Source organism: Pygocentrus nattereri, chromosome 17 (genome assembly GCF_015220715.1).
Source record: "Pygocentrus nattereri isolate fPygNat1 chromosome 17, fPygNat1.pri, whole genome shotgun sequence".
NCBI classification, from domain to species: Eukaryota; Metazoa; Chordata; class Actinopteri; order Characiformes; family Serrasalmidae; genus Pygocentrus; species Pygocentrus nattereri.
In genome coordinates, this window is record NC_051227.1 from 5,028,962 (window position 1) to 5,051,410 (window position 22,449).

At 41.5% G+C, this 22,449-nt stretch overlaps 1 protein-coding gene across 3 annotated transcripts in view; it reads left to right on the forward strand.

Annotated features, from left to right (window-relative positions):
• Positions 1–323: 323 nt before the first annotated feature.
• Positions 324–22,449, forward strand: part of LOC108411841 (diacylglycerol kinase delta) — a 35,657-nt gene continuing 13,531 nt past the window's right edge. Inside the window, exons 1-14 of one of the 3 annotated variants that reach the window (XM_037546348.1) lie at positions 324–485; positions 8,456–8,566; positions 10,091–10,171; positions 17,851–17,955; positions 18,775–18,907; positions 19,008–19,114; positions 19,415–19,540; positions 19,924–20,026; positions 20,193–20,355; positions 20,568–20,676; positions 20,853–20,992; positions 21,491–21,575; positions 21,921–22,015; positions 22,106–22,205. In XM_037546348.1, the coding sequence (XP_037402245.1) occupies positions 360–485; positions 8,456–8,566; positions 10,091–10,171; positions 17,851–17,955; positions 18,775–18,907; positions 19,008–19,114; positions 19,415–19,540; positions 19,924–20,026; positions 20,193–20,355; positions 20,568–20,676; positions 20,853–20,992; positions 21,491–21,575; positions 21,921–22,015; positions 22,106–22,205 (1,584 nt within the window). In that variant the 5' untranslated portion in view covers positions 324–359. Of the gene's footprint in view, positions 486–8,455; positions 8,567–10,090; positions 10,172–12,646; positions 12,800–17,850; positions 17,956–18,774; positions 18,908–19,007; positions 19,115–19,414; positions 19,541–19,923; positions 20,027–20,192; positions 20,356–20,567; positions 20,677–20,852; positions 20,993–21,490; positions 21,576–21,920; positions 22,016–22,105; positions 22,206–22,449 lie in introns of those variants that run through there. The other 2 variants (XM_037546347.1, XM_037546349.1) reach the window with 2 other exon arrangements.

The window sequence follows — 22,449 nt, forward strand, 5'->3', positions numbered from 1 at the left end:
GAACCATCTTTTTTAAGTGTGTGTCATATAGCACCAAAAAGAGTTCAAAAAGGTTCTATGTAGAGGCATATAGAATCCATTCTTCATCGGTCTGAAGAGAACCGTGCAGAGAACCATATAATCATGCCAATGGTTCTATGTAGAACTCATTGTTCTGAACAGAACCGTTACCTTTACTAAAGCATCTTTTTAAGAGCGTGCGCTGTTTTAATGCTCAGTCGGGTCGTTAGAGGGCGTCACACCGCGCTCTGTAGCCGCGCCGCTGCTGGTTCTGGGTCTGCGGGGGTTCTGCGGATGGCCGGCCGGTCTGCGACGCTCTGTCTGCCCGCTGGGCGGCGCTATGGGCGGCGTGGCACAGGATGGCGGCGGCAGGCTGTGAGGCGCCGCGCTGCCTGGAGGACTCCTCAGACAGCGAGCCGGAGCACCGCGGCTCCCCGCACAAACTCATCCGCAAAGTGTCCACCTCGGGGCAAATCCGCAGCAAGGTGAGTGCCGCGGGGCCGCGGGGCCGTGGGGAGTGGGAGAGCGGGGCAGCCCCAGCCGGTGTGCGCGGCTCGGAGACGGTGCAGAGGGGTCTGCCTCTCCAGCCTAGCTCTGCAGGCCTCACCGCAGCCTCGGTGTTTCCTGAGCGCTGCGGCCGCCAGAGACGCACTTACGCACGTTCACGCTGAGAGAGGCAGCTGCTCTCAGATAACGGTTCGGCGGTGAGAGCATCACAGCGCCGCTGCGGCTCGGACATACACACCGCCGCACTGAATTACTAATGGTTTAAAAAGCTCTAATTTAAAGGTTTTAATAAATATTAATATTATTAATGGTGTTTTTAATGCGGAGTTAGGCTCAGATAGCGGCTCAGCTGAGGACTCACAGTTATTTACAGTAACTTCTAATGCTCGCTGCTAAAAAAGTCCAAATTAAACATGAAAAATTGATGTACAGTTTTTCCCCCGCGGGTAATAGCTCTGTTAGGTCCCTGCAGTGGATTTGGTTTTTGGATATATTCATATTTTAAGCATTTTAAGCTTGAGGCTTCAGTTTTACATGCAAAGTGTTGCTAAATGTGGAGAGCTAATGTAGTTTATGAAGAATATGAGTTTCCCTCTCGTGTCATTTCAGTCTTTAAATGCTTATTAAGTTACGAAATGTTTTTTTTTTTTTACAGAAACTGCATTCACCAGGGTATATTATGGTTTGTCCATCTGAATTTACATGAAATTATTCAGTAACTGCATGAAATAAATGTACATTTTTGTTTTATTGACTTTTATTTTGTAAAATCCCCCCTCAAATTAACAGAACGTGTGTTTTATGATCTCCACATATCACTATACGCTTACAATTTACTGCTGAAAGCCAAAAATCTCAGACGCTCTTTGTGTTATTTTATAAAAGTAGTGTTTCCAGAGCAGATCACTGAAGAGACGCCGTCTGTTTATAGTTTAGAGCCCAGATTTGGGGAAAAACGGGTCGACTTTCAGTAGAAAAACAAACTGAGTTCAGCTTCTTTTATTATAAGGGTTTAAAATGACTGGACTTGCTGCACAGGTGGCGTCCGATCACGGTACCATGCTGGAATTCACTGAGCTCCTGAGAGCGACCCATTCTTTCACTAATGTCTGTAGAAGCAGTCTGCAGGCCTAGGGGCTCGGCTTTATACACCTGTGGCCATGGACGTGACTGGAACAGCTGGATTCAGTGATTTGATGGGTGAGCGAATACCTTTGGTGATATAGTGCATCACCAAAAAGGGTTCTGCTATTTTTACAAGGTTAGACTCTTGGGTTGATTGGTGCCGTCGATCTGAGGAAGGCAAAGAATGCTTTAATCATGCAGATTGTTCTTTGAGTGTTCACGGTTAAATATAGAAGCATCGTCTTTACTAAAGAACCTCTGAAGAACCGTCTTCTTAAGTGTGAGGGAAGCATGCGTGACCTCAGTATGTGGTCAGTGTTTTCTGTTAGAATGTAGAAAAATGAATAGCTTCTCTCTCTCTCTCTCTCTCTCTCTCTCTCTCTCTCTCTCTCTCTGTCTCTCTCACACTCATCCCCCTCTCTCACACACACTCATCCCCCTCTCTCTCTCACACACACTCATCCCTCTCTCTCACACATGCTCATCCCTGTCTCTCTCTCTTTCTTCCTCTCTCTCTCTGTGTCTCTCTCTCATACTCATCTCCCTCTCTCTCTCACACACACTCATCCCTCTCTCTCCCTCTCCCTCTCTCTCTCTCTCTCTCTCTCTCTCTCTCTCTCCCCCCCTCTCCCTCTCCCTCTCCCTCACTAGTTTAGTTAGGACCAACTGCAGAGTCCAAAGGTCCAGACCAAATTAGGTACATGTGAAACTGATAGTCGTGAAGTTCACAGTTAAACAGTTAAAAGGATAAGTTACAGCTGAAGCTCTGCTGTTTACAAATTAATTAATAATATTTGAATAACAATAATAATAACCATACTAATACTAGCAATATCAGTAGTCGTCATTTCTTGTGTATTGTTATTGTAACCGTTATACTTTTTTCACTTTTGCGATATCGTGATGTATCGTCATTGTCTAAGCAGTAGAAAATACCATGATATAAATTTGAGTTTGTATCGCCGACACCTGATCTACATGCTGCTGTCCTACACTGTAAGTGTCCTGTCACTCATAAGTGCCCTTTTTCTGATCAGTCAGATTTCAGTCTGTCTGAAGATGAGATCAAAGCGTCTCTGCGGTCAGACTGAGTCTATTTTAAACCTGCAGGCTGTAACTGTGGACCGAGTTCATTCACGTCCGGCCTGCAGTTTCAGAGAACCTCGCTGTGTACCAGCAGCATCTAACAGAGATGGAGTCCGCCTTAAATGACTCATGACTCCACCTTAATGACTCGTGAAATTTCAACCTAAGGAAAAAAAAATATTAACAAAACTAATTGAAAATAGCACAAAGACAACATATCCAATGCTGAAACTGAGAAATGTTATTGTTTTTAGAAAAATATTTGCTCATTTTGAATTTGATGCCAACAAAATGTTCCCAAACAGTTGGGACGGGGCAACAAAAGGCTGGTAAAGGTGTGTCGTATGATGGTAAAAAGGTCTACAGTACATAATATCATTAAAAGATTCAGAGAATCTGGAGAAATATTTGTATGAAAGGAACATGGCCAACGCCTAGTATTAGCTGGCCGTGATCTTTGGGCCCTCAGGCAGCACTCCATTAAAAACAGTCATGATTCTGTAGTGGAAACCACTGCATGGGCTCAGAAACACTTCTGAAAACCACTGTCTGTGAAAACAGCTCATCACATCATCCACAAATGGAAGTTAAAGTCCTAAAACATGAAGAAACCAAATATAAACAGGATCCAGAAATGCTGCCACCTTCTCTGGGCCTGAGCCCATTTAAAATGGACAGAGGGGAAGCGGAAAAGTGTCCGGCAGTCCGACGAATCAACATTTGAAATTCTTTTCAGAAATCATGGACACTGTGTCCTCCGGGCTACAGACCACTCAGCTTATCAGTGCACAGTTCAAAAGGCAGTATTCATGATGGTTATAGGGGGGCATTAGAGCACATGGCATGTGTGATTGGCACATCTGTGAAGTCGCCATTAATGCTGATTGATATATGTTTTGGCAACATAGGCAACGCCAAACCACATTCTGCATGTATTGCAACCGCATGGTTCAGTGGTAAAAGAGTCCAGGCACTAAACTGACCTGCCTGCAGTCCAGACCTGTCAACACTGAAAACATTTGGTGAGCAGCTGAAATCCTGTAACAAACAAAAACGAGAAAACGTTTCACTTTCAGAGCTACAGCAGCGTCTCCTCGGTTCCCAAACGCTTACAGAGCGCTGTTAAAAGAAGAGGGGATGAAACACAGTGGTAAACATCACCCGTCCCAACTCTTTTGGAACATGTTGTTGGCATCAAATTAAAAATGGGCTCCTATTTTTTAAACAACGATGACATTTTTCAGTTTCATTCACGTGATCTGTTGTCTCTGTGGTGTTTCTTAATTAAATATAGGGTTTAAATGATTTGCACATCATTGCATTTTGATTTAATGACATGTTTCACAGCGTCTCTTTTTTGGAAATGGGGATATAGATTAATGTTATAGCACCTCAAAGACTCGACTCAGAATCTCACCTCAGAGACTCGACTCAGAATCTCACCTCAGAGACTCGACTCAGAATCTCACCTCAGAGACTCGACTCAGAATCTCACCTCAGAGACTCGACTCAGAATCTCACCTCAGAGACTCGACTCAGAATCTCACCTCAAAGACTCGACTCAGAATCTCACCTCAGAGACTCGACTCAGAATCTCACCTCAGAGACTCGACTCAGAATCTCACCTCAGAGACTCGACTCAGAATCTCACCTCAGAGACTCGACTCAGAATCTCACCTCAGAGACTCGACTCAGAATCTCACCTCAAAGACTCGACTCAGAATCTCACCTCAAAGACTCGACTCAGAATCTCACCTCAGAGACTCGACTCAGAATCTCACCTCAGAGACTCGACTCAGAATCTCACCTCAGAGACTCGACTCAGAATCTCACCTCAGAGACTCGACTCAGAATCTCACCTCAGAGACTCGACTCAGAATCTCACCTCAGAGACTCGACTCAGAATCTCACCTCAGAGACTCGACTCAGAATCTCACCTCAGAGACTCGACTCAGAATCTCACCTCAGAGACTCGACTCAGAATCTCACCTCAGAGACTCGACTCAGAATCTCACCTCAGAGACTCGACTCAGAATCTCACCTCAGAGACTCGACTCAGAATCTCACCTCAGAGACTCGACTCAGACTCGCGTCTGACGCTCAATGCAGGTTTAGACCTCAGAGACTCGTTTCAGGCTCCCACCTCAGAGACTTGACTCAGACTCTTATGAGGCATCTTGTGAGCGTCTCTGTCTCTTTCAGAGGGGCAGCCTGCACTCTGCTCAGCGCCTCGACTCAGACTCTTATGAGGCGTCTTGTGAGCATCTCTGTCTCTTTCAGAGGGGCAGCCTGCACTCTGCTCAGCGCCTCGACTCAGACTCTTATGAGGCACTCTGCTCAAACTGATGCTCTGAACCACACAGGGCACAAGTAGGGCAGGTCAGTCTTCCTGTGTGAAGTCGGTGGCGGTGAAGATGATAAAAAAAGTAAAACCGCACGCTCGTCCTGCGAGACTCTCTCGCGCTCTGAGATGCGTCACTGCCTCTTACTGTCAGCGAAAACCATTACAAGAAGGTCAGTGTGTGTGAGCGAGATGAGCTTCACGAGCTTAGAGAGTCGACAGAGCCTCACATGGAGACCCACAGCGAGCAGGTCTGGAGAAACGTGCCTATGTTTTAGCGAGATGTTTGTATTTTGTATATATGATATGTATTTACCTCAACTTACACAATAATAATAATAATTATCTTTATATATGTTTTGTACAAAGGTGATTTCGCTAGTTAATGTGTTTAGGCCTTTTTCTAAGTGAAAGTAAGTTTAGAACTTCTTACATAGGAAACAAACAATTGCGGATTTTTTTCTAATTTTTTTGCCACGTTTCTGTTTATTTGCTGAGTTTAACATATTTTACAGAATAAAACCCAAAAAACTTTTAGAAATAAAATTGTATAGAAATTGACCAGGGCTGCCAAAAGTAATGTGCCTAAGACTTGCACACTGTGTGTGTGTGTGTGTGTGTATTTTATTGTCAGAAGAAAAGCCAAAAACATACTTTACTTTTAATGGAAGTCAATGGAACCAGAATTTTTTCCAAGTAATTTTAGGCTGTTTCTTTTGGTCCATTCATCATTCAATTTACACACAATGTAAAGAACAACAGGTATTTTCAAAAATATGGCAAAAACTGAAAAACAACAAAAATGGAGATACGTGTTTTTCTTGCGACTACAGCGATGTGTGTGTGTGTGTGTGTATATATGTGTGTGTGTGTGTGTATATATATATATATATATATATATATATATATATATAATTAGTACTGTGCCAAAGTCTTGGGCACCCAACACACACATTCAAAATCTATTTGTGTAGTTTGTGTTTATTTGCGGAGAAGTGTTAATATTTGAATAAACAAAATGTATAGACTATTAATTAATAATGAGTTTTTATATATATATATATATATATAATAAATAGTGATTTTCTGGATGTTAGTGTGTTTGTTTACCCATTTCCAAGCCTCTCCTCGAGGAAGCCCAGTATTATATGTAGTTAAAAAGCAGCTCCTGGTTTGACCAATCAGTGCTTCAGTACATTCTGCTCATGAAATAACTGATGATATTAACGAGTGTCTGTGGCGGCTGTGAAGGTGTCAAGAAAAAATATGGACCCAAGTAATTCTTGTTACTTGTTCTTGTTTTTATGTTTATTTGAATTATGAATGTGACTTTATTCTAATATATATATATATTTGTCGCTGTTGGCGCAAAAACTTAGTCTGAAAGTCATTTTTTACTTTTATTTTTAGTCTGAAAGCTCCAGTCGCCTTTTACACTTTAAATGACGTGCTTAAAACAAGATGATGAACAGACCAGAGCCGCTCCAGCAGTGCTTTGAATAGGTTACTCTGACCTCCAGGACAGCTTAATAACATTCTCTCTTCTTCTGTAAAGTTGCTGTTTGTTCTGAAGTCAGCGATATATAGTTTATATATATATATATATATATATATATTTTTTTTTTTTTTTAGGAGTGCAGTCCTTTTTTTAATCTACTTACAAAATATAAGTTTTACTTATTGAATAAAAAAAATACATATTAAAAATATTATTAATTTTATCGTACTTTTATTTTAATAAAATAAAAAAATAATCCGTCTGTGTCTTTGGGTTTTGCCGTCCACATCGTCACATAAAACCTACAGTAAAATCGTATTTATTTATTTATTTTTAAAAAAATTATTTTTTTTTTACTTATTGTACACGTTCTGTGTTGAGGCTGTTTTCATGTTGTAACTGCTGAAAACCTGACGTTAGATGGTCTAGCCGTGGTAAAAGGAAGCAAGGCGGCCAGTTTAGTGTGATTCCAGCGTTGGTATGATTTGGCACCCAAACAGGTGCCATTAATGAGGTCAGGTCTGTTTTTTGGGTAAGCGGATCATGTAGTCAAAAGTGTAATGTTGTGACAAAATGTCAAAAGAGCACGTTCATTTAGTAAACATCTCGTGACTGGTTAGGTTAGAATGGTTAATTTAAACCATTTTTGTTCTTCGAATATGTTCACGAATGTTGTTCAAACGTCCCAATGAGAAAAAAAATCTTATTATTATACTACAAAAAGGAAAAGTAGAAATTCATCGTGTGCAAAACTTTATGAAATGGTGAATTCTGTCAGTCTGAGGCTGATGGACGTCACGCTAAATGCATCAGTTTCCACATTAAACCAGGGGTCAGCAATGGAGCCACATGCGTCTCTTTTACTGCCCTGTTTCGGCTCCACAGCCGAATCAGATTAGTAGGTAATAATAAAATTATCCTGTACAGTAAAATAAAGCTCTGCTGGTCGTTCAACACTATAATAAATGGTCTTAAACGCTGGAGTTAATGTAGAACTGCTAATTCACCCTTTAACCCTGAAGATCAGCACAGACACCATAGCAACACAGACAACAATCGCGCCCAGCTAGTAGCTAACGAAACGGCAAAGAGAGAGATTTAAGACGGACATTGATAATTTGGAGACGAATGGACTTATTAGTGTTTATAATCACTCCAGCTGGTTTCCTGATACGTTTGATCTGCGAAGAGAAACTGTCAAATGCTAAAGGGTTGTAAGGCTGAAGCCAGTTTCTCGTGCTAATTTTCCCGTTCCACCTTAAATAGTGCAGCAGGCACCATTTAAGGTGGAACGGGAAAATAAGAACAAGAAGCTGGCGAATGAGAAGCGACTTCAGCCATGTAAAAAATCTAACATTTTACAAGAAACTTCCACTTTTGTGGGAAAGTTTCCTGCTGGAGATGTGAGAACAGCAGCTATAGCTGAATTAAAGCCTAAAGCAGAGCAAAGTAAGTCTGCGTTTATGTTTATACAAAACTTTTTAGTCTGTACCAGAACATCAGCATATGCCGAGACATATTTACAGGCAAGATGGTCAAGTTGACATAAAATGTTGTGGCTCCCAAGGTGGACTGATTTTTGTTGAAAGGACAAAGTGGCTCTTCTTAACTAACAAGGTAGAAAAGAGCCACTTTGAGTCCCCAGATGTGCGGCGTTGTCGCCGTATTAGTACTTTAAATTTCGTATGCAGGGTTATTACGTAACTGCGATGCAGTCCAGAGGATCTTCTGGCTGATGTAGCTCCTGATTCAGAGCAGATAGTAAGGTTCGGAACCCTGCTGTGACAGATCTAACACTTCATAAAGAGCCCTCTGTTTCAGCACTGAGGGTGACGATGGTGGTCATGATGATGTTATATAACTAGAACAGACCTCATCAGAGTGACCTGTGTGTGCAGACGGTTCTGAAGGAGGGGCAGCTGATGAAGCAGACTAACTCCTTCCAGCGCTGGAAGAGACGATACTTCAAGCTGCGCGGGAGAACGCTGTACTACGCTCAGACGGCCAAGGTCAGTGAGTCAATCTTCACCTTTATCTTCTCAGGAGCCTCACTTTCAGCTCCTCAAAGAATCTGCAGACACGCCTCCAAAGCTCAGTCTTAGAAGCTGGTTGATGATTTTCTGAAGTAATCAAACCCATTCAGTGGTGTTGAGGTCTGGACTCTGGGGTGGTGGGTCCATCGTTCAGCTTCTTTGTTTGATGTATCCGTCTCCTTTTCTCAGTGGGGTTCTTCTTGATCAGTTACACATCCTTTCAGACCCGCAACGCTGAGTGGTCTTCTGACCGTGGAAGGATGGACAGAAACACCTGTGGATGTTTTCAGATCTGAAGCAGCTTGATTTTCTCCTCTCTCTCAGAGATCAAAGCTTTCAGTGCTGTTTATCTGATGGGGAAGTTTTGGGGTCGAGCAGCTCTTCCAGGTGGTTGTTAGGAGCCACATTTTCTCTGTAATTGTTAATCAGTTTTTGAAGCTCCAGTTTTGTAGAAGTTTTGTATTTAATGACTGACCTGAAATGAAAAAAGAAGGGTGGTTCTCTCTGCTCCTCCAGTGTTTCTCCTGAAATTAAGGTGTTATTAGTGAGCTTGTACTGCAGTAACAGCCTCTACTCTTCTGGGAAGGCTTTACTCTAGATGTTGAACATTGCTGTGAGGATTTGATTGAGCATTAGTGAGGTCAGGTACTGGTGTTGGATGGTCAGTTCTGGATCAGTCCAACTCATCCCAAAGGTCCTGGAGTTCCATCACTCCAAAGAACGCAGCTCCTCTGCTACACAGCCCAATGCTGGGGGGCTTTATACCCCGCTAGCCCATGCTGGGCTTCAGACATGGAGACCTTAGGTCAGTGCCTTTCTATGGAGATTATACAAGCTGTGTCAGGAATGGTGACCTTAATGCTCATTATTGATTAGCTCCAAGTTGTTAATGAAGTGTCAAATTAATAGTGTAGTTTGAATGATTCTTATAAATAAATCTGATTTGTAGCTCTTTCAGACACAGTGATCAGTACAGCAAGGACCACAGGAGGTGATTCATCATGTTTATTGGTTTATGTTGCTGTGATTGATCAACAACAACCTGTCAACATGTTGATTAGTTATTGTTGTGGTGGTTGTTTAGGTTGGGTTGATTGGTATTTAAGTGATTGAGCAGGTTGATTGGTTGGGTTTGAGGTGATTGGGTTTATTGTACGGGTTTGAGGTGATTGGGTTTATTGGTTGGGTTTGAGGTGATTGGGTTGATTGGTTGGGTTTGAGCTGAGTGGATTGATTGGGTTTGAGGTGATTGATCAGATTGGTTGGGTTTGAGGTGATCAGATTTATTGTGTTTGAGGTGATTGATCAGATTGATTGGTTGGGGTTGGGGTGATTGGGTTGATTGGTTGGTTGTCTGGTGATTGATCACAATGATTAATCGGTGAAGTGATTCATCAGTTTGAGTGGTTGAGTTTTAGTTGATCGGATTGATTGCTCGGTGTTGAGGTGACTAATTGTGTTGATTGGTTATTGATTCTATTGTTTCTGTGCTCCTTGCAGTCGATCATCTTTGACGAAGTGGATCTGACGGACGCCAGTGTAGCCGAGTCCAGCACCAAGAACGTCAACAACAGCTTCACTGTGAGTGACGCACACTCGGTTATATCCATTAGCATTAAAATCTTCTAATCGGAAATGAATTTTATATTGAAATCTTTTTTGTAACGTAGCTTAAAGATAGTAGTTTTTTCTCTCAATGTAGTCGATCAATGAGGGCGTTTTTGAATCCTGATGTTTGCTTATGTAGCTTTAGCACTGGAGCTATAAGGCTAATGTAGCTAACAAGTAATGGACGCTTATACCTCACAAATTAGCATGGTGCTAACTGCATGGCTAAATTGTACTTAGACCATGTGTAGATGTTCAGTATCTCTAATAGAGTTGATTTTGTGGTTTCTGACTCTGTATGACTCACTGTTATCTGGAAACGTGGACTAAAGTTCATGAGTATAGCTAAAGACAGTAGCAGCCAACTTTTTCTGTTTTTGTATGTAATTATAGTTAGCTTAAAACAGTAACAGCATGTCTTTGTGTATAATAAATTTCTTAATTATATTTTTACAGTGTATTTAAGTATAATTTTAGCTGTATCATTCATTAACATTTTGCCCACACACACATAGTCATTGCATTAGAGTAAAGTATATGTAACCAAACTAAAGTATAAAAAAAAATGTGTTATTATGTCATCAAACTAAAAAACGGTAACTAGACTAAAATATGCATGAACAAATTGAAATGCATGCTAAAATGCATAAAGATATCAACAGCTTTTACAGGGTTAAATATTTTTACAAATCAAAAAATTTGTGATGGAATTCAGAGTAACTACCTTTAAACTGTTATTTATGTATTTTGCAGTTTCAGCATTTATTTTGGCAGAGAAAGTTAAGATGTGTTCAGTATTTCAGTCTGACTGCTAAACCACAGAGTGCGTAGAGGCCTGTTACTTATTACAGCGTCCTGAACACACACACACACACACACACACACACACACACACACAGCTGAAACCCACTCTCTTTCTTTTCTGAGTTTTTTTGTTTTTTTGTTTTATTCAGTCTGAAAGTTTCAGCTTCGTCTGAACTGATTCACACACTGTGTGTGTGTGTGTGTTTTTGAAGTTTATTTATAGTTGACATTTGGCCTGATTTAGTTTTAATAGCAGGGTGGAGGTTTTGCTTGTGTATGTGTATCCGGTCTCTGCGGTGGCTGTGTGTGCGTGTGTGTGTGTGTGTGTGTGTGTGTGTGTGTGTGTGTGTGTGTGTGCGTGTGTGTGTGTGTCATCACTCAGAAAAGAATTTCATGTGCTGTTTCTTTTATAGAATAGCAGCTATATTTGGTAATACATGAAGTTATCAAACTAAACTATACACTAAAATACATAGTTATCAAACTAAACTATATATTAAATACATAGTTCAAACTAAATTATATACTAAAGCACAGTTACCAAACTAAGCTATATACTAACACATAGTTAGATATATAATCAAACTAAGATATATACTAAAATATATCAAGTAAGCAAATTAAACTATATACTAAAATATATCAAGTAACCAAACTATGATATATACTAAATTACATGAAGTTACTAAACTATATACTAAAATACAAGTAACCAAACTAAACTATATATACATAGTTATAAAACTAAACTATATAGGAAAATGCATAAAGTTACTAAACTATAAACTAAAATACATCAAGTTACCAAACTAAACTATATACACAAAACTATATACTAAAATACATCAAGTTACCAAACTAAACTCTATACTAAAATACATCAAGTTACCAAACTAAACTCTATACTAAAATACATCAAGTTACCAAACTAAACTCTATACTAAAATACATCAAGTTACCAAACTAAACTATATACTAAAATACATCAAGTTACCAAACTAAACTCTATACTAAAATACATCAAGTTACCAAACTAAACTCTATACTAAAATACATCAAGTTACCAAACTAAACTCTATACTAAAATACATCAAGTTACCAAACTAAACTATATACTAAAATTCATCAAGTTACCAAACTAAACTATATACTAAAATACATCAAGTTACCAAACTAAACTATATACTAAAATACATCAAGTTACCAAATTAAACTCTATACTAAAATACATCAAGTTACCAAACTAAACTATATATCAAAATACATAGTTACTAGTGTTTTTTTTTGTGAAAATATGTGGGCGTAGCATCAAGATGTATTTACACCAGCACTGTCGTCATTACAACACCAGTTGAGTGATTAAACATACCGATAGGTCTTTTATTCAATTTCCTGATATTAGGATTTTATTTGTTGTTATGACAGCCCTAAATAAATCTGACATAAGGCTGAACCCCCCCCCCCCTTCAGTCTCTCTCTCTTTTGCTCATTTTTGACCATATTTCTCTTGTTCTTCTCTCCCTCTCTCATTCTGCAGGGGGAGGGGTCTCTCTTCCCCTTTAACAGGATGTTGATTTGCGTCACTTTTTGCTGGAAAAAGGAGGAGAGAGAGAAGGAAAGGAAAAAAGGAGAGAGACAGAGAGCTTGAGAGAGAGAGAAGCTAGTGTAACAGGACTCAGAGAGAGAGAGAAAAGGAGAGACAGAGAGAGAGGAAAGAGTAGTGAAAGAGGAAAAGAGAGAGAGAGGTGTTTAGAGGAACAGCAGTGAGCTGGACTGAGTGGACGACTTCAGCTTAAAGTAAGAGAAAAATGAGAAGAATGTGTGTGAGTGTGTGTGAGTGTGAGTGTGTGTGTGTGAGTGTGTGTGAGTGTGTGTGTGTGAGTGTGTGTGAGTGTGTGTGTGTGAGTGTGTGTGTTTAAATCTGACCAAACCGTTAAACCTCTTTATGTAACCTCACTTTAACCCTTAAACTGACTTTTTCAATAAGTGCTATGAATTATTCAGTGTCTGCTGTAAATATTTAGCATCTACTATGAACTGTTTCAGTATTTACTATAAATTATTCAGTGTACTGTGAATTGTTCAGTATCTACTATGGGTTATTCAGTGAATACTGTAAACTGTTTAGTATCTACTATGAATTATTCAGTATCTACTGTCAGTTTTTCAGTGTAAGCTATGAATTGTTCAGTATTTAGTATGAATTCTTTGGTAAATACCATACGTCTTTTAGTAACTACTACATACTTCAGTATCTACTATTAATTACTAACTAGTGTATATTGTTCAAGATCTTCTATGAGTCATTATTTGTCTGCTGTAGATAACTTAGATTTTGTTCTGAAACTAAAATGTAAGCCATATTATTGTCACGTTATTTTAAGTATGTTTTTACCGCTCATTAGCTACATTAGCCTCCTAGCTCCGGTACAGACCTTCACACTCTGGTCTGGTCTGGACTGTTGGGCTGTGTGTGGAGTAAATGGGGACGTTCGCCGTTTCACAGAACTCAGTCTTTAAGGGATTAACAGCCGTTCAGTAACAGACTGGGCTAAATACGCTCAGGCCGTGTTGGAGCCTGTGAAGCCGGAACCCCCTCAGAGGGACTCGATATGATCAGATTTGGACAGGAAGCCCTGCTGAAGGCGTTTGGTGGTTTATAAACAGCGTGATGTTCATGTGATTACACACAGAAACGGAGCACTGAGCTTTAATTAGCTCTTATCGTGACTCTGTTACTCTGTGGAAACAGTGAGAGTGACTGTGTCACTTCTTATTACTGTTCACAGTCAAATCACTACTGCAGTGGAAATGTGACAGTGGAAAAATCAGAGACTAACTGTTAATGAGAATGATTATAATAACATAAACAAAAGCTGCAGTGTGTTTACTGCGACACTGATGAAATCAACAAAATAAATAATGATTTAAAGTTAAGCTGTATTTACGGTGCTGCAACAGCTCAGCTCAGCCTCGGTGCTCTGTGGGAATTTCACCAGGATTATTCTGTGATTTGTGTGGTGGAGTCAGCAGACCTGCCCGGTTTAGGGGGCAGTTAACTGAGAGAAATGGATAAGAATATGTCCACAGATATAAAATATCATTTTAAAGATGTTTAAAGAAATAAACTGTGAAATAAATGAAAAGATTAAAATAAATAAAACATAAAAAAAGAAGTCCAAAGAATTAAAGTGTGAATAGGAATGTCACATATGAATAAAAAGCATCATAAGAGGTAAAATATGAGTAATAAAATGGTCCAGAGTGTTTAGAATAAACTTCACTTACCATGCAAGTTCTTGGAATTTAGTGTGTCTAAGGCAAATTATTATAGTCATCATTATTATATACACATGTGATATGTCATCGCATGTACTTACAAATATACAGTTGTATGATGTAATCAGAGTGATTCGGAGTGGCTTGGTGTGAAATGGGTCAGATGTCTTTACAGTGGTGGTGATAAGAACCAGGGGTCGCCATGACTACAACACAAATATGCTCTGTTCTAGATAAACTTACCGAGTCAGAACTGTTCACAGTGGTGGTGATAGGAACCAGACGTCCACCTCTAAAAGCTCCTCACAGAAAGTTCCTACAGTAAATGGTTCTGAATTCACTGCCTGATGGCTGAGACGCTGTTTTATGATAGTTTGGAGAACTTCATTCATGGTGGAGGGAGACATGCAGGGTGTTGTGAGGCAAAATAGTCCCCAAAGAAAACTGATTATTCCAGGTTTTCCAATAGAGCAATAGAAGAACCCTTTTTGGTGCTGCATAGAACCCATTTTCAAAACGATTCTGTATAGAACCATCTATAGCACACTCATCAATCTGAAGAACCATTGAACAATGCAAAGAACCCTTTAATCATGCATCAAAGGTTCTTTATTAAAGATAGTGGTTCTGTAAGCTCCTAAAATCTTGGCATCATAACATTCGCAGAACCCTTAACCCCTTTCAAAAAAAAACATATAAAGCACATTCTCCATCAGTCTGAAGAACCATTTCACCAAGCAGAGAACCAGTTAATCATGAAAAAAGGATCTTTGAGTGTTCTATATAGAACCATATTCATTAGTGAAGAACCATCTTTTTAAGGGTACATAATACAAATGGGACATACTGTTATTACATATAGGTAGTCAGGGGTCATATGATGTCACGTCCTGACAAAGTATAAAAACAGCCAGATGTGTGTGTGTGTGTGTGTGTGTGTGTGTGTGTGTGTGTGTTCTGGCCGAGGAAAGCGTGAGTTATTTTTATCTGTGTGGGAACAGAGGAGCTTTTGTAAGCAGCTGAGGAAGAGGATGCTGACGTCTACCCCATGATACACACACACACACACACAGCCTTTGGACTTGTGAGCTTCAAACACAAAGAGTCCGGCACATAAAAGACCTCCTGGTAGACGAAGTAAAAAGGGGAGAAGAACTTTTTTATTATATTTGATGCAGAATAACTTTTAGCTATTCGAGTCAGATGAATAATTCTCTCATACGAGCGTCCCACACTTCTCTGCTACAAATGAAGACGTGTAGTAGAACTTTGTTTCGGACGCTGAGCGAGTGACCATGTACCCTGTAAGCGGAGCTGAATAGAAAAGTGCGGCAAAGAAACATTCAGTGTTGTTTGAACCCGACGAGTGTTCCAGCCTCCCTACAGTCGTGTGCAAAATTTGGTCAGTTCTCTATTGTGCTCAGCTGGATCCCCCTCCCTCACCCCTCCCTTTCCAAGCGTGAGTAGAGCCCTCGGTGGCCGTCGCATATTCCGTTTCGCTCCTTCATCTTTTATCTTCTTTGATGGCGAGGATTCGACCTCTCTCGCCTTTTCTTGCGCTAGATAATAAGTCCGATCCTCAATTTGTCTAATTTGGGTTCTCAAACTTGGGTTCAAAAATGTTCAGCAGCACCAGCAGCAACCACTGATTCTTCTTCGTTCTGCGTCTTCCAACCAGAGCTACAGCGCCACCGAATTCACCTGCTGCTTCAGTGTAAAAGCAAGAAAGGCATCCTCTAGAACCGGGGTTCTCAACCTTTTCCACCTCGGGGCCTGCTTGGGAAGTTTTAAGTACAGCGTGTCCAGATCTGCAATATGGGACGTGTATCAGTGAATCACAGAATGGTACATTCTTAAAGAACATGGTTCTTTACTAAATAAAACTGTTCTAAACAGAACCATGAACACCCAGAAGAACGCTTTGCATGATTAAAGGGTTCTTCAGATTGATGGATAATGTGCTGTGTAAGACTCTATAGAGAAGCTTTTTGTAAAGGGTTCTGAACAACAACAAAAAAAGGGTTCTTCTGTTGTTATGATGTCAAGCTTGACACAACAGAAGAAATCTTTTTAGTGCTATAGAGAACCCTTTGTAGAACCATCAACAACACATTCTCCATCAATCTGAGGTACCATTTCATGACGCAAAGAACCCTTTAATCACGCAAAGTGGTCTTTAAGTGTTTAAGGTTCTATTTAGGACCGTTCAGTATAGAACCCTTGAAGAACCATCTGTTTTTAAGTTTATAATATTATAATGAGATGTTTCTACAATACAGTTTCTCTTTGTAGTGTTGCGAATGGAAACATTGGTGGAAATATTTTGTTTTTAGAGTTGCTGTTTTCAAAGGTCCTGTATTAATGCTGCTGACAAAGTTCTATCTATCTATCTATCTATCTATCTATCTATCTATCTATCTATCTATCTTTTGTTGTTTGTTACGTAAATTCTTTTTTCACTGATTTGTATGGCAAAGTGCCATCACAGGCCTATTACGGACCACTGGCACCCCATCATTATTCTCCTGAGGACCACTAGAGGGTTTTTCAGAACCTACTTATAGTTGAGGAATCCTGCTCTAGAGCCATTGTTTGGTTTGCATGCTCTGGGCTACTATGGGAACGTGGTGGCGGTGGTAATCTCTATTGGAAGAAGAGCTGCTCCCCATGTAGATATGAGGAGCTCATTCTATGATGATGAAAAAAACCCAACGATCAATATTTACAGCTGATCATACACGAATGAAAGCATGGTTTTGTTCCTGTATTCCATTTCTGATTATTGCTCCCTAAATATTACAGTGCGTTCACACCTTTCGCCTCTTGTCGCCTGAATCGTTGTTTGCTCGTCACCCCTGTCCCGCAAAAAATAAAAGTCCTGGTTTATGCTTTATGCTGTCTGTTTGTGGCGGAGGTTCCACCGCCATCATTCCATCTCTAGTAGGAAGAATTATCTCAGAACCAAAAATGCAGCATACCGTTTCACAGTGACGGTGTTAAAGCTGGTACTACGCTGCTCGGTGCTCAATTCCTATTGGTAACCGCCACACCGCTTCGCTCCTTGCTTACACGAAGTTAAACCCCGCCCAACTTTGTCACATCACTGACTCTGCTCACCTCACATCACCAACATTCACGCTGCCTCCTGTCGCCCAAAATCGACAGCAAATATATATAGAACTTGTGCCGCTGTGGAGCTGCGTTGTCTGGACACATCCGTTGAGATGTGTTGGAAAGATCCAGCATCAGTACATGACCTCACTGACCACTGACCACTAATACTCCAGTGTTTGTGTAAAGTCTTCTCAGAAGAGTAGAAGCTGTTACTGCAGCACAAGCTGTCTGAAAGCTGCTGTAAAGATGAGATAATAGTGGGGGTTTAATCCCCCGCCAGGGCAAGCACCCTACACTATGCCAATAAGAGTCCTTGGGCAACACTCCTAACACCAGCTTCGCCTACCTGTGTAAAATGATCAAACTGTAAGTCGCTCTGGAGAAGAGCGTCAGCCCAATGCCATAAACATAATAATATTTATTATCTGTCATCTCTTCTTTCTCTCTGTATGTAGATCATCACTCCCTGTCGGCGACTGATCCTCTGTGCGGAGAACCGGAAGGAGATGGAGGAGTGGATGGCAGCGCTGAAGAGCGTTCAGAACAGAGAACACTTTGAGGTGAGACTGTGTAATCTGCACACTCTTAAAAAAGTGCGCTCAAGTGTTCTTCAGTGAAGAAAATGGCTCTTTATAGAACCATGAACACTCAAAGAACCCCTCTGCATGATTAAAGGGCTCTTTGCATCATTAAAGGGTTCTTCAGATTGATGGAGAATGTGTAGTAGATGGTTTTATATAGCATCCAAAAGGGTTCTTCTATTGTCACGATGTCTAGCTTGTAACAGTAGAAGAACCCTTTAGGGGGATGTTTAGAATCTTTTCAAAAACTGTCTGTTGCACGTTCATGCACTTTCTCCATTAATCTGAAGATCCCGTTCATGATGCAAAGAACACTTGAATCATGCAGAGGGTTCTTTGATTGTTCATGGTTCTATAAAGAACAATTTTTTTTTTACTGAAGAACCATTGAAGAACCCACTTTTTTAAGTGTGCAGGTTGGGTTTCAGCCAGGCTTTTTCAGCAGAACACCTTGGCTCGGTTTTGTTGGGCCGAGATATCGTTGGTCAGCGATACAAGAGCTGCACGTTCTAGACGTAAAGTACGATTGTTCAGTAAATTGTCATTTACTATTTATTTGTGCAAATGATGTGATCGTGACTGCTATGAATAACGTATCATAAAATTTCACAAAAAAACTGAGTGCTTTTACCGAAATGTGCCAGTACAGTGATCTAGACCAGGTTAGAGACAAATTGTCTGTATATTTACACCAATGCTGCCAATATCCAGAGCCTGATTTTGTTGTTCTGGCTCTGCTAGTCTGTGAGGTGCGCTGTGTTGGGTGTATGTGTGATGTGTGTTGTGTTGTGTGTTCAGTCCACTCAGTATAGTATGGATCATTTCTCTGGGCTCCATAACTGGTACGCCTGCTCGCACGCCCGGCCCACCTACTGCAACGTCTGCAGAGAAGCTCTGAGTGGAGTCACGTCACACGGCCTGTCCTGCGAAGGTGAGTGTGAATTAGCACACGTGTGTGTGTGTGTGTGTGTGTGTGTGTGTGTGTGTGTGTGTGTGTCTGTTTGTGTATAACAGTGTGTGTTGTGTTACAGTGTGCAAGTTTAAGGCCCATAAACGCTGTGCAGTCAGAGCCACTAATAACTGCAAATGGACCACGCTGGCCTCCATCGGCAAAGACATCATCGAGGACGAGGAGGGGGTGAGTGGGAGTTTCACCAAACTGTCACCAAACTATACCTAAACTTTTACCAAGCTACCATCAAATTTTCACCACATTTTCATCAAACATTCACCAAACTATTACTGAACTATCACCAAACTGTTATCAAACTTTCACCAAACTTTCACCAAAAGTTCACCAGACTATCATCAAATTAACACCAAATTCTTATCACCAAATCTAACTATCACCAAACTTTCACAATCACCAAACTACTACCAAACTGTCACCAAACGTTGAACAAACTTTCAAACCCCCCCCCCCCCCCTCCCTTTGTAGATCTCTATGCCTCATCAGTGGTTGGAAGGGAATCTCCCAGTGAGTGCGAAGTGTACAGTGTGTGATAAGACGTGTGGGAGTGTGCTCAGACTGCAGGACTGGCGCTGTCTCTGGTGTAAAGCCATGGTGAGTATGGAACTGTTCTACTTGTTAATTGTTCTAGATTCTACACGGGCCAGTTTTTCAGACAAATAAAAGTTCTCCATTTGAACCTTTCAGCTCCTGCTCCAACTGAAGAGACGTCTAAAAAAATAAATATCGTGAAAGTTTCTTGAACAACGGTGATATTACATCACTGCAAAATCGCCCCCATTTAGTCTGTTTTCTGTTCGGAGCCAATAACTGTCAGAGTAAAGAAGCAGGATGAGCTGATCAGCCAGTGTGGCTGTTTTAGGTGTGAATGTTAGTCCATTCTATTCTATTACATTGATAATTGGAGTTATTTATTTGTGTGTGTGTGTGTGTGTGTGTGTGTGTGTGTGTGTGTGTGTGTGTGTGTGTTCGTTCAGGTCCACGCGGCATGTAAGGATCAGCTGTCCATGAAGTGTCCGTTGGGTCAGTGTAAAGTCTCTGTGATCCCACCCACTGCACTCAACAGCATCGACTCAGACGGTGAGCAGCCAATCACAGTCTTCCATCATCAGTACAGCAACCTCCTCCACCAATCACTGTCCCCTTAGTTACTCTCCCACCACTCCCAGCGAGACATGGGCTATACAGCCAGAACACTTATGTGATGTGTGTGTGTGTGTGTGTGTGTGTGTGTGTGTGTGTTTAGGGTTCTGGAAGGCGTCCTGCCCCCCCTCCTGCACCAGTCCTCTGCTGGTGTTTGTGAACAGTAAGAGTGGAGATAATCAGGGGGTGAAGTTTCTGCGGCGGTTTAAGCAGCTGCTGAATCCAGCACAGGTGTTCGACCTGATGAACGGAGGACCACACCTGGGGTCAGTGATGGACCATTCTATCTGTGTCTGTCTGTCCGTCCTTTTGTCTGTCTTTCTATGTGTAGCTGGAACCAAATTCCTTGTGTGTTTCAACATACTTGGCCATTGATTCTGATTCAGATTCTGGGTCTATCTGTTTGTCTTTTGACCTGTGGATCCATCTGTGCGTCTATAATGTGTGTGTGTGTGTGTGTGTGTGTGTGTGTGTGTAGTCTACGTCTGTTTCAGAAGTTCGACACGTTCAGGATTTTGGTGTGTGGTGGAGACGGCAGCGTGGGCTGGGTTCTCTCAGAGATAGATGCTCTGACGCTGCACAAACAGGTACACACACACAGCTGTATCTCTCTGACCCCGCTGAGGTCTTGCTGTTGTTATTGGTGCTGTACTGCCCTCTGCTGGTTGCTGGCAGGTAGTGCTGTTTTTATTTTGAGCTGTGATGTTTGCGATGATGATGATGGGGTGTGTGTGTGTGTGTGTGTGTGTGTGTGCGCGCGCAGTGTCAGCTGGGTGTGCTGCCCTTGGGAACAGGAAATGACCTGGCGCGGGTGCTGGGATGGGGCGCGGCATGCGACGATGACACTCAGCTCCCTCAGATCCTGGAGAAACTGGAGAGAGCCAGCACCAAGATGCTGGACAGGTCAGTCAGAGACTGTGTGTGTGAGTGGAGGCTGGGATACTGTATGACTGTCAGAGTTCTCAGTGTTTGGGATCACTGAACCGAGCACTGCAATTGTGCATTAACACAAAAAGCCTTGCTAGGAGACACAAAATAGCAGTTTGCTGCTGCTGTAAATGTCACTGCTGTTTGCGCTGCTGCACTAAAACACATTCGATCGAGGGTCGTGGATGTGAGGCGTGATCAGTGGGGGTGCATTGATATTTCAGCCAGGGGAACATTTAGGCTGAAAAGGCCTTCAGTTGTGTGTCAAAATATCCACTCAGGTTGAGTCACTTGTCGTTCACGTCCACGATGTTTGATATACTGCGACTGGGCTGGATGTCCATCAGGAGGCGAAAACTCCTCTCACGCTGCTCCGTTCTCTTCCGGACTCAGACTGAGAATCAGGGATTAAATGAGGGGTAAAACTGTACCAGCAGCTTCAGGAATGTCACTGACAGGTTTTTAAACCCACAGGTGGAGCATCATGGTATATGAGACCAAGTTTCCACGGCAACACTCCAGCTCCACGGTAACGGAGGATTGCAGTGAGGACTCAGAGGTGATGACTAATGAGCTCCTCTCTGATTGGATAAAGCACTCTGTCTTTTTATCTACATCTGTATGCATATCTGTCTGTCTGTCCGTCCATCCGTCTGACTTTTCTGTTTGTCTCTCTATGTGTCTATCTTTCTGTCCGTCTGTAAGCCTATCTGTCTGTCTCTCTGTCTTTCTGTCTGTCTGTCTGTGTATCTGTTTATCTCTCTATTCATCTATATGTCTGTCTTGTTTGTCTGTCTGTCTGACTAGCTGTCTGTCTTTCCATCTATCTGTGTACCTTTCCTGTCTGTCTGTCTGTCTATCTGTCTAATGTCTGCTCTTCTTTGATTGGCTGTTTCCCTTACAGGTGCAACACATTCTGACCTATGAGGATTCTGTTGCAGCTCATTTGTCCAAAATCCTCACTTCTGACCAGCACTCTGTGGTCATCTCCTCCGCCAAGTAGGTCCTGCATGTGTGTGTGTTGTACAGGGGTCAGTGTGAGATGGTGATGAATTTATTAATGACTGTGTGTGTGTGTGTGTTCTGCAGGGTTCTGTGTGAGACGGTGAAGGATTTCGTAGCGAAAGTGGGCCGAGCGTACGAGAAAAACACAGAAAACTCAGAGGAGTCAGAGACAATGGCTAAAAAGGTGAGCTCTGATTGGCTGTTACGTTCTGTAATTGGCTAATGTATTAGTAATGGTGCGTTCTGTGATCGGCTGATGTATTAGTGACGCGTTCCGTGATTGGCTGATGTATTAGTGACGCGTTCCGTGATTGGCTGATGTATTAGTGATGCGTTCTGTGATTGGCTGATTTATTTGTGATGCGTTCTGTGATTGGCCGATGTATTAGTGATGCGTTCTGTGATTGGCTGATGTATTAGTGATGCGT